The sequence below is a fragment of the Geotrypetes seraphini genome, chromosome 7, assembly GCF_902459505.1.
Source record: "Geotrypetes seraphini chromosome 7, aGeoSer1.1, whole genome shotgun sequence".
Classification (NCBI taxonomy): Eukaryota; Metazoa; Chordata; class Amphibia; order Gymnophiona; family Dermophiidae; genus Geotrypetes; species Geotrypetes seraphini.
Genome location: NC_047090.1, coordinates 142,729,663 through 142,743,159, shown reverse-complemented (window position 1 = coordinate 142,743,159; position 13,497 = coordinate 142,729,663). Strand labels below are relative to the sequence as shown.

The window sequence follows — 13,497 nt, the reverse complement described above, 5'->3', positions numbered from 1 at the left end:
TGTCAGGAGAGTCCTCGTGCAAATCAAGTAAGAAACTGCTCGATTTGGAGCACTATTCAATGATAAAATTTCTTGCAAAAGAAGGGAAAAAGCCATCATCCTACAAAGTAAAAATTTGGAGCAAGCAGTTTAAGTGGGGTACAGAGTCCATTGAAGATGACCCGCACACTGGACAGCCTGTGGAAGCGACTTCCACAGAAATGTGCAAGAAAGTTGAGGATACTCTTATGCACCACTCTTAGCTATTACTGTCATTCATTTTACTTCCTGCTGTCTCTTTGAGGGTTGAGTCCAGGACCTCTCAGACACCAACCAAAAGACTAGCCAAAAACACACTTTTAAACACAAAAGATTACATTGGGGGCCTATTGACCTCAACATCTAATGCCACCACCTTGAAACAGTAACTCAGTTTCAATTTACTACTACTACTATTTATTATTTCTATAGCGCTACCAGATGTACACAGCACTGTACATTAAGCATTCCAGAGACAATCTTTAAAATAACTTATATTCTAATTATGACAGACACACAGGAAAAAAAGGGCGAATCTATACATGCTGTTCAGATAGGGTCTTACAGGGGAATGATGAGGCGGATAGGGTAGGAGGCTATAGAGGGAATGACAAACTGATTTACAAATTGGTTGGATTAGAACTTACAGTAAATGCAGCTTCAAAAAAATTGAGCTTTCAGCCTGGATTTGTATACTGTCAAAGATGTAGTCCGACGTACTGAGTCTGGCAGGTTGTTCCAGGCATATGGCGCAGCAAGGCAGAAGGGACGGAGTCGGTAGTTGGCAATGGAGGAGAAGGGTACTGACAAGAGAGACTTACTCAATGATCGGATTTCTTGAGGTTGAGTATAAGGAGAAATAAGAGAGGAGAGATACTGAGGAGCTGCAGAGTGAAAACACTTGTAGGTCAAGAAGAGGAGTTTGAATTGTATGCAGAAATGGACAGGTAGCCAGTGAAATGACTTGAGGAGAAATGTGAGCATGACAACACTGACAGAATATGAGGCATGAAGCAGAATTCTGAGCAGATTGAAGAGGAGAGAAATGGCTTAGCGGAAGATCTGTGAGAAGCAAGCTACAGTAGTCCAGGCAAGAGTAGGGTTTCTAAACTTCCGGATTTACCTGGGCATATCCTCTTTTTAGAGGACATGTCTGGGCATCTGGGTGGCTTTTCAAATCCCGGCACTTTGTCCATGTTTGGAAAAGCTTCCACCTCGGGACCGTGTCGGGAGGACATCTGTACATGCGCGGATGCTACGTGGTGACATCACGTGCAAGCGCGGATGTGTGTGTCATGAGCGAGTTGCATCTGTGCAGTCTTGAGGCCGAGAACAGGTTGAGGGGGGTGGGGCTGGGGCGGAATGGGTCAGGGCTGGGTGGAACTGGGTGGGCCTGGGGACAGGTATATGGATCCGGATTTTATGGGAGTAAAATCTGGTAACCCTAGGCAAGAGGTGACGAGCCCATGGATGAGAGTTTTGACAGTGTGCTCAGAAAGTAAAGGCTAAATTTTAGTGACATTGTAGAGAAAGAAGCAACAGGTTTTGGAGGTCTGTTGGATAATTGAAGAGAAGGAAAGGGATGAGGTGAAGATGAATCACAGTTACTGGATGCTAGGGTCCACCTTGGGGATTAGCGCCCAAGAAAAGGATCTGGGTATCATCGTAGACAATACGATGAAACCTTCTGCCCAAAGTGTGGCGGTGGCCAATAAGCAAACAGGATGCTAGGAATTTATTAAAAAAGGGAAGGTTAATAAGACTAAGAATGTTATAATGCCCCTGTAACGCTCCATGGGATGATCTCACCTGGAGTATTGTGTTCAATTCTGGTCTCCTTATCTCAAGAAAGATATAGTGGCGCTAGAAAAGGTTCAAAGAAGAGCGACCAAGATGGTAAAGGGGATGGACCTCCTCTTGTATGAGGAAAGACTAAAACGGTTAGGGCTCTTCAACTTGGAAAAGAGACGGCTGAGGGGAGATATGATTGAAGTCTACAAAATCCTGAGTGGAGTAGAGTAGGTACGAGTGGATCGATTTTTCACTCTGTCAAAAATTACAAAGACTAGGGGACACTCAATGAAGTTACAGGGAAATACTTTTAAACCCAATAGGAGGAAATTTTTTTCCCCTCAGAGAATAGTTAAGCTCTTAAACGCGTTGCCAGAGGATGTGGTAAGAGCGGATAGTGTAGCTGGTTTTAAGAAAGGTTTGGACAAGTTCTGGAGGAAAAGTTCATAGTCTGTTATTGAGAAAGATATGGGGGAAGCCATTGCTTGCCCTGGATCGGTAGCATGGAATATTGCTACTCCTTGGGTTTTGGCTAGGTACTAGTGACCTGGATTGGCCACCGTGAGAACGGGCTACTGGACTTGATGGACCATTGGTCTGACCTAGTAAGGCTACTCTTATGTTCTTATGGTCCCGAGTTTGCAAGCTGATGAGACAGATAGGATGAGAGTGTTATCTACTGAAATAGAAAATGAAAGAAGGGGAGAGGCAGGTTTAGGAGAAAAGATAAGGAGTTTAGTCTTGGCTATGCTTAATTTTAGATAGCTGTGAGACATCCAGGTAGCAATATGAGACAGACAGGCTGAGACTCGGGTCTGAATTCCTGTAGCATGCTAGCCGGCTCTGTTTACCCCACCCCCCTCCAATTTTCATGCATTCTCAGTGGCTGCATTGCACCATGAATGCTACTGCAAATGAGAGGTGATCCTCTTGTGCAGTACTGCAGTGTCATTCTGTGCCAGTCAGTGGGGATTCTCGAGAGCAGTGCAGTGTGTCTCTTCCACTAAAGGTTGACTGTCGCCATGACAACTCTCACACACACATTGAGTTTAGGCTTAAGCCCAAATCTCTCAAACTGTAATATGAGTGCATTATGGTTAGGGCTTCTGTTTTTAAGCTTTTACCTGCTATAACAAAAATATTCAGTTTACACCTATTTTAGGCCCCCTTTTATCAAGCTGCATTAGGGGTTTTTTTTTAATCGCCGGCTGCTGTGGTGAAAGCTCCAACGCTCATAGGAATTCTTTGAGTATTGGAGCTTTTACCGCAGTGGCTGGCAATTAAAAAAAAACAAACCCTAATGCAACTTGATAAAAGGGGGTCTTAATTTGTTTGCACCGGGGTCTTTTAAAGACCAGAAAAACTCCATGTCCCCTGGTATTCTTTCATCCCTCCCCTGGCTTCTCTTGTATCCTCTACACAGTTTTTGTGTTTTTGCTGTGCTGATATTTGATTCACCGATGAAAACAAAAAAACTGTGGATACAGATGTTCTGGAGATAATTTATTAAACACTGACATATAAAAATGCATTTTTTTGCTACTCCAGCTTGTCTGCAGTGTTCTTTGCTCACATGTTTAAAGACAATAGACTGTTTTCAGTCCAATTCTTTATATGTGAGGTTGCAAACCATTGGACCCCTGAGGAAGGCGTGTTTGCCGAAACACGGACAGTGTAGGGTCCGGTTGGATTTTTATCACAGTATTTTTTATCATTGTACTTTTTTAAATTGAATTTTCATGGTTTTATATGTCAGTGTGTAATAAATTATCTCCAGAACATCTGTATCCACAGTTTTTGTTTTTGTTTTCATCGGTGGATTGTTTTCACGGTGGATCATTGGGTCTCCCCATTTTTCTTTGTTGTGCTGATATTTGATTCTACAGGCATTGATATATAGAATTGATAGTGTGAAAACACAAGTAAATGCTGATTTTTTTTTTTTTTTTGTACCCCTAATTAGCTGGAAAATTATATATAAAATTTATAAACACCTAAGAATAAAACCACTAATTATAGTGCATCGCTGGTGACCAGTGATAAAGACACTGAATCATAAGCCAAGGACTGGCCTCAACAACGAAACGAAGACACACAACAAAAAGCCGTGAGGACAAGATGCCAAAAGTTCAGCCAAGGATGTGTAGTTCAAAAAGTCACTTTATTGCTGAATATGTTTCAATAACCCAAAGACTCGACACTGGCAGTGTTTCGGCATATGTGCTCTTCAGTTTTTCTGTAGACACCAGTTCTTGCTCTACTTTCACCAATACTTTTCAACGCTTCGACTCCAGTGTGAGTACTCACGGTGCCTGCATACAAGACAGGCTCTTGAAAAAGGCACGTATACCAAAATACTGCCAGTGTCGGGTCTTTGGGTTATTGAGACATATTCATCAATAAAATGACTTCTTGAACTATACACCCTTGGCTGAACTTTTTGACATCTTGTCCTCGTGACTTCTTGTTGTGGGACCAGTGATAAACCCCGTGATAATGAATTAATTAATAAAACAAATGCTATTAGACTTTCAGGAGGTAGATGGATTTATTACATAAGAATAGCCTTACTGGGTCAGACCAATGGTCCATCTAGCCCAGTAGCTCATCCTCATGGTGGCCAATCCAGGTCACCAGCACCTGGCAAAAACCCAAAGAGTAGCAACACCCCATGCTACCGATCCAAGGCAAGCAGCGGCTTCCCCCATGTCTTTCTCAATAACAGACTCTGGACTTTTTCTCCAGGAAATTATCCAAAGATGAAAACGTTATAATGCCTTTGTATCGCTCCATGGTGCAGCCACACCTCAAATACTGTGTGCAATTCTGATCACTGTATCTAAAATAAGATATAATAGAATTAGAAAAGGTGCAGAGAGAAGGGCAACAAAATGATGGGATGGAACAACTTCCCTATGAGGAAAGACTAAAGTGGTTGGGAAGAGAAGCGAAGGTTCAGGGAAGATATGATAGCGGTCAATAAAATACTGAGTGGAGTGTAATGGGTAGATATCAATCGCTTGTTTACTCGTTCTAAAAATACTAGGACTAGGGGGCATACAATGAGCTACTAAATAATAAATTCAAAACAAACCAGAGAAAATGTTTCTTCACTCAACATGTAATTAAGCTCTGGAATTTGTTGCCAGAGATTGTGGTAAAAGCAGTTAGCTTAGCAGAGTTTGAAAAAAGGGTTGAATACTTTCATAAAAGAAAAGTTCATAAGCCATTATTGAGATGGACTTAGGGAAATCTACTGCTTTTTTCTGGGATAAGCAGCATACAATTGGTTTTACTCTTGTGACCTGGGTTGACCACTGTTGAAAACTGGACACTGGGCTCGATGGACCTTCAGTGTGTCCCAGTAGGGCAACTTTTTATGTTCTTATGGTTCCGAAGGTCACCCTTTTTTTACTTCTCCTGCCCTCATAATTGACTTTGAATGTCGGGTGGAATATTTCTCATTTGAAAATTAGCAACAAGATACAAATGTACAAAAATAGCCATGTCACATTTTGCCCGGCCAGCTTATTGAAAACTGCCTGTTTTCTTTAACAGATTCTTTGCATGGAAGTTCCATTTTTATCTATTGGCCTTTGGTTTTATTGCTACGGTGGCAACACAATTTCTCTGTGATGCCATAGACAATGTAGAATCTCTTTGTTGCTGTGAGTTGTACGTAAGCAATCGTGCCAAAAGAATCATGCATTCTTTTGGTTGGTTTTTTTTCTGCATTTGCTGTGTACCTGCTGTGCATTGTACAGTACATTCCAGACATTTTGCTAAATGTAATGTAATGTAATGTAATTTATTTCTTATATACCGCTACATCCGTTAGGTTCTAAGCGGTTTGAAGAAAATATACATTAAGATTATAAATGAGAAGTAAGAAGGTACTTAAAAAATTCCCTTACTGTCCCGAATGTGTTAGGCTATTAATGTGCGGTGTAGTGCACATTAACAGTTAATGCAGGGATGTGTAAACCACTTTTATAGAAAAAGGCCATTAGCCTGCAGCAAGTTGTGGGTAAATGGCACTTTTTGTTAGGGGTGTTACTGGGTGGAGCATGGAGAGCACCCAGCATTTAATGCGCTATGCCTACTGCACGCTAACTCCCAGATTCTATATCCTGTAACCAAATCTGTGCACATTGCTGATTTGCATTCGCAGTGCCAATTTGCAAGCAACTTAGTTAAACTAATCAGCACCAATAATTGCCAAGTAGCAAGCATCTGGCACTAATTACAATTTATGGTGCATGTTCTATAAAGTGGTGTGCATAAATTCTGCTGCATGGATCTCAAAAGGGGGTGTGGCCAGGGGAAGGGCAATGGCGGGTTGTGGATGTTCCTAAAAGATAGGCGCGCTGTGTTAGAATATGCCCGATATGCACATAATTTTGGTGTGGACATTTATTGGCATAAATGGTCGCACCTAAAATTTTAGTCATGCTGTTGGGTGCTTTGCATATTCTGTAATCTGCGCCTAACTTTGGAGGCAGTTTATAGAATAGTACTAAGCGCAGATTTTTTTTTTTTTTTCTGATATAATATAATAAAACGCTAAGCGCGCATGCGCACTCTAGCACCGTGTTGCCTGATCTGTAGTTCCGTGGTCGGCAGAGTGCGCATGCGCGCATACAAGGATCCCTCACTCCGTCTAACATAGTGGTCTCGGCAAACTGGCTGGCAGTGCTGGACTCCCTGCTCTCCACCTCTCAAGCTGCGGTGTCGGCTCCTCTCACGAGCCTGCACCAGTGTCGGAGAAGGTTTCCGATGCTGGCGGGGATCGTGAGAGGAGCCGCCGCCGGCACTTTTAAACTTGAAAAAAAAACCTTCAGCCGCAGCAGGCCAGCCCGCGGGAAGGGAAGGGGGGGCCGAAAAAGAACACGATTCCAGCTACTGGAACACAGGCTACACTGCGGGAAGGGAAGGGGGAGGGGCCGAACGGAGCAGGCCAGATTATTAAGAGAAGGGAGGGGCCAAACGGAGCAGGACAGCTCGCGGTAAGAGAAGGGAATGGGTGTGGGGGAAAGTGCTGCTACTGCTTCACAGGGACCTGGAGGGGAAGGGAAATACCGCTGCTGCTTCTGCAAAGGAAAGTGGGGGGGAGAGAAGGGAATGGGGGGGGGAATGCTGCACTACTTCACAGGGACCTGGAGGGGAAGGGAAATACCGCTGTTGCTTCTGCAAAGGAAAGTGGGGGGGGGAAGGGAAATGCTGTTGCTGCTGCACAAGGAAATGGGGTGAACATGCTGCACAGGGAAAAGGAGGGAAATAATGACAGACAGACAGCGGGAGGGAGGGAGGGAGACAGAAAGAAAGGAAGAAAGACACAGGAGCAGGGAGAGGGACAGAAAGACAGACAGAGAATGGTGACCAGGGAGAGAGAGACACACAGCGGGAGGGAGGGAGACAGAAAGACAGACAGACACATATATTCTAGCACCCGTTAATATAATGGGCTTAATGACTAGTTTATTTATAAAAAAAACTTATATTCTGCTTATACCTAAGTGGATTACAAAACCCCCCAAACATAATCATAAGATAAAACCACCAAAAAAGTATAAAACAAAACAATATACATATAATATTTCCATTAATCACTTCATTCCTTCAGGCACTGCTTTTAACCATTTAAAAAGCTTCTATAAAAAGAGAACTTTCAGAGTTTAAAAAAATTATTAAAAACATATTACAATGCTCCCCCGCAAATTTGTGGTCCCAGTCATTCGCTGTATTTTCCGACCGTGAATGACCGGGCAGCTGGAGAGGGCTGCCGGAGCGCCGGCAAGTGAAGGAAATCACTTGCGGTATGCTCCGACTGCCTCTTTCTGTACTAAAGTCGGGCCTCACCAATCAGGAGCTGCGTGTCAAAGCAGCTCTTGATTGGTGAGGCCCAGCTTTAGTAAAGGGAGAAGCGGTTGGAGCATACCGTGAGTGATTTCCTTCACTTGCCGGTGCTCCGGCTGCCCTCTCCTGTCTCCCCTGCTAAAAACCATAGTCGTGGTTTGTCAACATTCACGGGGGTACCAGCATACTTCACATGCTGTAACTCATCAACAGATAAATGCTTTGTGTTCTCTGATCTTAAGGATCGACAGGGCTGATGTAATGTCACAGCATGTGAAAGATACCACAGTATCCCTTGGTGAACTGCTTGAAAAATCAATACCAACACCTTAGCCAATACAATTTTTGTAGGAAAGGTGTCACATGTTCAAATTTACTGCTACCAAAGATTAAACGCACTGCAGCATTCTGAATCACTTGCAAATATCTACATTTGGATGATGACATACCCAAATTCAGTGCATTGCAATAATCTAGCCTTTGCAATACAACACTCTGAACTACAAGATGAAAATCATATGGGGACAGCATTGGTTTTAATCAACTCAAAAGCAGCATCTGAAAGAAAACAGATTTAATGACGGATAAAACCTGATCCTTAATGGGTAAAAGAGAATCTATCCAAATGCCTAAAACTTTAATTTTCTTTCGCACTGTAAGCGCCAGGTGACATATATAAAATTTTGAGCTCATTTTCAAAAAAGGTAGACGACCAAAAGACAGCATAAACCAGCACTTGGATGTCTTACTAGTCAAAACGTCGGAAATGGGCATTCTCAAAACAGACTTTCTAGATGTCTTTCTGGTCGTTTTGTCTCCAGAGTGTCCAAATCTTAAGGGAGTATGTTAGAGGTGTGTTTTGGGCAGGCTCATAGGCATTGACCCCTTTGGCCTCCCCCGTTCCATGGCCTCCCCAAAAATTGATAGATGTACTAAGGGCCAAAACGTCGACAGGTCATTAAAAGAAAAAAGATAGACGTCTTGCTCTTTTGAAATGGACATTTTTTCTACTGGATTTCTGGTCATCTTTCCCAAAACGTCCAACCTTACACTTAGACATCCTATCGAAAATGCCCCTCCATGGTTCTAAACGGGAGTGCAAAATACCTATTTAGTAACAAGCCACTGGTCCCATATGTCACTGGCAACTTTTAACGCATGGCTAGAATGTAAAAATGCTGGGAATGCCCCTTCATGATTCTATGTTAGTTTTGGGTTTGCTGCGAATTTAAAAACTGGGTTACAGTGCATGAAGCCCAAAACATACTTTATTAAAAGGGCTCTTATGCTACCTCCTGAAAGAAAATTGTGCAAACTTAAAATATTTGAAATTATTTATTATTAGAAAGTTGATAATATAGAGAAAAGCAAACCATGTGAGGCTGAGTGTCTTGGGTAATGGTGAGCAAGTCATCCCATCTGTTTGTACCTTTGCTTATGATAGAATATTTTACAGCTCTTAAAATAAGTAACACCTATATATATATTTTTTTCCTCCCAGGATGTAATAATTTGCAGAAGTCAACACAGGCATCTCCTGACATGAAGAGATCAATGGGATTTCACATTTGCATGTTCATCCTTAGCATCTTGCTCTCCTTACCGGGCTTGAAATGTGCCACTCTACAGAAAATGGATAAAAGGGAGGCAGTGCAAATCATGGAACATTCACCACTGAAAAGGGAAACTGAAGAGCGGAGGAAGGGAAATGCAAGCAACTTGGAAACCAGAGCAGGCTCTTCTGCGCAAACTGTTTGGCCTGCCACCTCTGAAGATCTTCATGGAGCATCAACAACCCCCTCAGAGACATCATTAACCAACACACTTGCTACAAAGAATGAAACAAAACACCACGGCCTACTGCCTAATGAAGATGTAATCCCCACAGTGTGGATGATTGCTGCAGACGCAGAAAATTCAAGCATCCAAAGACAACATAAAAAATCCATTGAAAAGGAAATGCTAACCGCAGCTGTAACCACAGCATCGTCACACCCTGACCTAGAGGTAGAGGTGTTTAGTGGTACTTCTAGTAGGACAGCAGTAGGAACTTCCAAAGAGGAAGAGCCCGGTTTTACCAGGACTTCGCATAATCAGTTTTTTACAGTAGATGACAAAGAAGACAGGAAAGAAGGCGGCATTAATTCCAAATATCCATTTACATCTCAGATTAACACTGAAGAAATGTTGACCACTAATCCAAGGACTAGATTCTTTAAGAAATTCTATGGCCACTCTACGATATCTTTGCTTCATGTTGACCAGAAAAGTACTACTGACAATGGTGGCCTGATATCGAGCGTGGTGAGTCTGGAAGAGCTCTCAACTGCAAGTGTCAAACAGCTACGTACTAAAGCCTACCTCAGCCAGAACACAGACATGAGTGATGCGACCAGAGACAAGATTACAGCTTCAAATGTTTCAGATGACACCGTATTGAATGAAGAATGGGATGACACAAAAGTAGCTTCAGATCAAATAAAACATATAGAACGTGGAAACACAACTCAGATCTACCACATGGCTTCTGTGTCTCCTGAAGTGTGGAATGACGACCAGGCTAGTAGAACAGTGGTGCCCTTGATAAGTCCTACAGATGCATCCACAATGAAAACAGATCTTACCAACATTGGTACAGCAGAGAGTTTGTTGATCAACATGCAAGAAGGGGAACTGCAAACAGCATTCACTGGACAAGGTATAGGAGATACTACGGCTGTCCAGGGAGAAACTAGTGTGCCCCAAAACACTCTTCTAGTACAGCACGAAGAAAGGATTTCTATGATCTTGCCAGTCACTGTTGCGCCTATCACAGATGCAAAGGTAGAAACACATGCTCCAACAAGAACTATGTTCAAAGGTAAAAATCCTGTTTATTTCTTGATGCTAATAGTGAGAAAATATATTGCCTTTTAATGGACATACCACTGTTTAATTCAGGGGGGCAGATATTCAGCTGGCAGCGGTGAATGTTTTTATAACTTCAACATGATTATTCCTGGATATTCAGTGTCTGAACAATGAAAAATTGGCTAACACACCAGTGTCTGGTCATGTCCAGGCACCATTATTGAATATCTAGATTTATGCAGCTGGCTCACTCTTATAATATAATTTGCTCACATCACACCATTGCTAAAGTCTACCCATTGGTTACCAATATACCACAGACTGACCTATAAGATTTTACTACTTACACTTAAAACACATCTCTCTACCCCTTATCTTGACCAACTTCTGATCCCTTACATTCCATCACATACATTTCACTCACTACAACAAAACCTACTAGTTATCCCTTCTCATCGTCAAATCACATACGACACTTTCTCAGTCACTGCTCCCACTTTCTGGAATGCTCTCCTCTCATATCTTAGGCACAAAACCTCACTTGATAGGTTCAAGTCACAACTTAAGACTTTTTTATTTCAAGATGCATTCAATTGATTCGCCCTTTCTCACTTCTACTTATACAGCCTTCTCCACATCTGTGGGCCAGCTTGCATGACTGCACAGTCTACCTTTCTACTTTTTTGCTTCCACCCTTCCTCCCATCCTATCAAAAATTGTAGTTCCATTGCTCTCTTTTTTTTTCTTTCTCTACCCATCTCTATTTCTATCTCCTTCCGCTGTCAACTTCTATACTCCATATTTTTATATTGTAAACTGCATGGTTGCCTTTGTGTAATGCAATATAACAGGGCTGCCCAAGTCCGGTCCTCGAGATCTACTGGCAGGCCAGGTTTTCAGGATATGCATGAGAGAGATTTGCCTGCACTGCCTTCTTGGTATGCAAATCTCTCTCATGCATTTTCATTGTGGATATCCTGAAAACCTGGCCTACCAGTAGATCTCGAGAACTGGACTTGGGCAGCCCTGCAGTATAGTAAGACTTAATAAAACTCAAAAATTTGGAAAATCTATGAGGTTAAGTGTAATATTCAGCACTTTGAGTCCCTTTTACAAAGTCCAAGGTACTGATTCTCCTGCAACAAATGCTCTGAAGCCCATAGGAACAAAATGGTCTATGGAGCATTTGCCACAGGAGAATTGCTACCACATCTTTGTAAAAGGGGCCCTTAACTGCCTAAGTGACAGCACATAAAGATAGGACTGAGTTTTATGAGACCTGAGTTGGATACTTAGCTGGTTAAGTGCTGACTATTGGTACTTTACCACAGAAGTGCTGATTTTACCTCTGGACCACCCACAAAATAGCTGGCTCTCAGTTTACCGATCTGCGGTGATATTCAGTGGCACTAACTGGTTAAGCACCACTGAATATCAGTGGATAGCCCGAGCAAGCCACTCAAGAGCCATTTTCAACTGGTTCAATTGCTTTGACTATCAATCCCTAGACTTAATTCATGCTGTAGCATGGAGATTGGTGGTTTTGACTTCAACCCAAATCAGAAATAAAGAGGTTTAATTTTCCAGATAGCAACTTAGTCCCCATCCTTCTGGGTATCTGTTACAAACTGAAAGCTGAGCATATATTATTGTACTTACTGACTGTACCGAGTCCTCCTGCTTTTAGCAAGCCAGGCCAGACCCCCTCCTGGTTTCTGCCACTATAGCCTTCCTTCGTCTCCTTCAGATTCCTCCACCATCTTCTCCTCAACAGTGGCTTGGATTTCTGTTGATTCTGGTCAGTGGCATAGTAAGGGGGGGCAGAGTGCCCTGGGCACTGTCATCACAGGCCCCCCCCCCCCCCACATACTTCTTTAAATGTTTGCCAGTGTGAGCAGCATCTTCCACTTGCTGCTGGCGCCTCGGCTCCTTTCTGCCATCATTTCTTGGTCATGGGCCCAGGACGTGACGTTAGGCCGGTGTGAGCAGCAAACATTTCAAGAGGTTCATGGAGCATTGGGGAGGGGGGTGCTCGGAAGTGGTGAGGAAGATTGGGGGGCACATGGCGTGACGATGCTGGGCGCCATTGATCTGGGCGCCATCCTCCCTCGCTACGCCACTGATTCTGGTTGCCCTTCTGTCTGTGGAAACTAAGAAACTGACTGGTTTGGTGCCATTATTGGCTCCTCAGGCTGCTACAGCTGGAAGGAACTCTTGCAGGGCGATTGCAGCATCCAGAAACCGCATTCGGAGCATTTTAATTTTGCCAGTGACTAGTCAGAAGAAAGAATACAAATTCAGAGAAAGCTCCAAAGATCAGGATAACCCTGAGTTGGGAGGGTTAGCAACAGCTAAATCCATCATTTGGTGTCAGGAATGTGCACAGGTAAAAAAACACTTTTCAGGTTTTTTTTTTTTCAGAATTTTGGAAAGTTTTCCTTATTTGGGGACATTTTAGATTCGTTTCATGCATTATTTTTTTTTTCTAGTATTCTCAACATGTTACAAGAACATTTAGGAAAACTTAAAAAACAATTACATGAAAGTAAATTCAATTACAACTCAAGGGTCACCTGTGGAGTCTGATCTCTAAGAAAGTCCTCAGAATTCAGTCTCTGTAGTACTTGAAGATTGGAAGGTGGCCAGTGTTGCACCAATTTTTAAAAAGGGTTCCAGGGGAGGTTCAGGAAATTACAGACCGGTAAGCCTGACCTTGGTGCCGGGCAAAATAGTGGAAACAATTATAAAAAAATAAAATTGTGGAACATGTAGACAAACATGATTTAATGAGACAGAGTTAGCCTGGGTTCAGCCGAGGGAGGTCATAGAAAGATGACGGCAGAAAAGGGCTATAGCCCACCAAGTCTGCCCACTCTTCTGACCCACCCCATCAAGTCTGAGTGCCTTACTAGACCTCTGTAGGGATCCCACGTAGATGTCCCATTTATTCTTAAAGTCAAGCACACTGGTGGCCTTGGCCAC

The 13,497-nt window shown here is 42.8% G+C and overlaps 1 protein-coding gene across 4 annotated transcripts in view; it reads left to right on the top strand.

The window, feature by feature from the left end:
* Positions 1–13,497, top strand: part of ARMH4 (armadillo like helical domain containing 4) — a 185,772-nt gene that overhangs the window by 15,413 nt on the left and 156,862 nt on the right. For all 4 annotated transcript variants that reach the window (XM_033951108.1, XM_033951107.1, XM_033951106.1 and 1 more), the window contains exon 2: positions 9,167–10,525. In XM_033951108.1, coding sequence (XP_033806999.1) covers positions 9,167–10,525 — 1,359 coding nt within the window. The remainder of the gene's footprint in view (positions 1–9,166; positions 10,526–13,497) is intronic.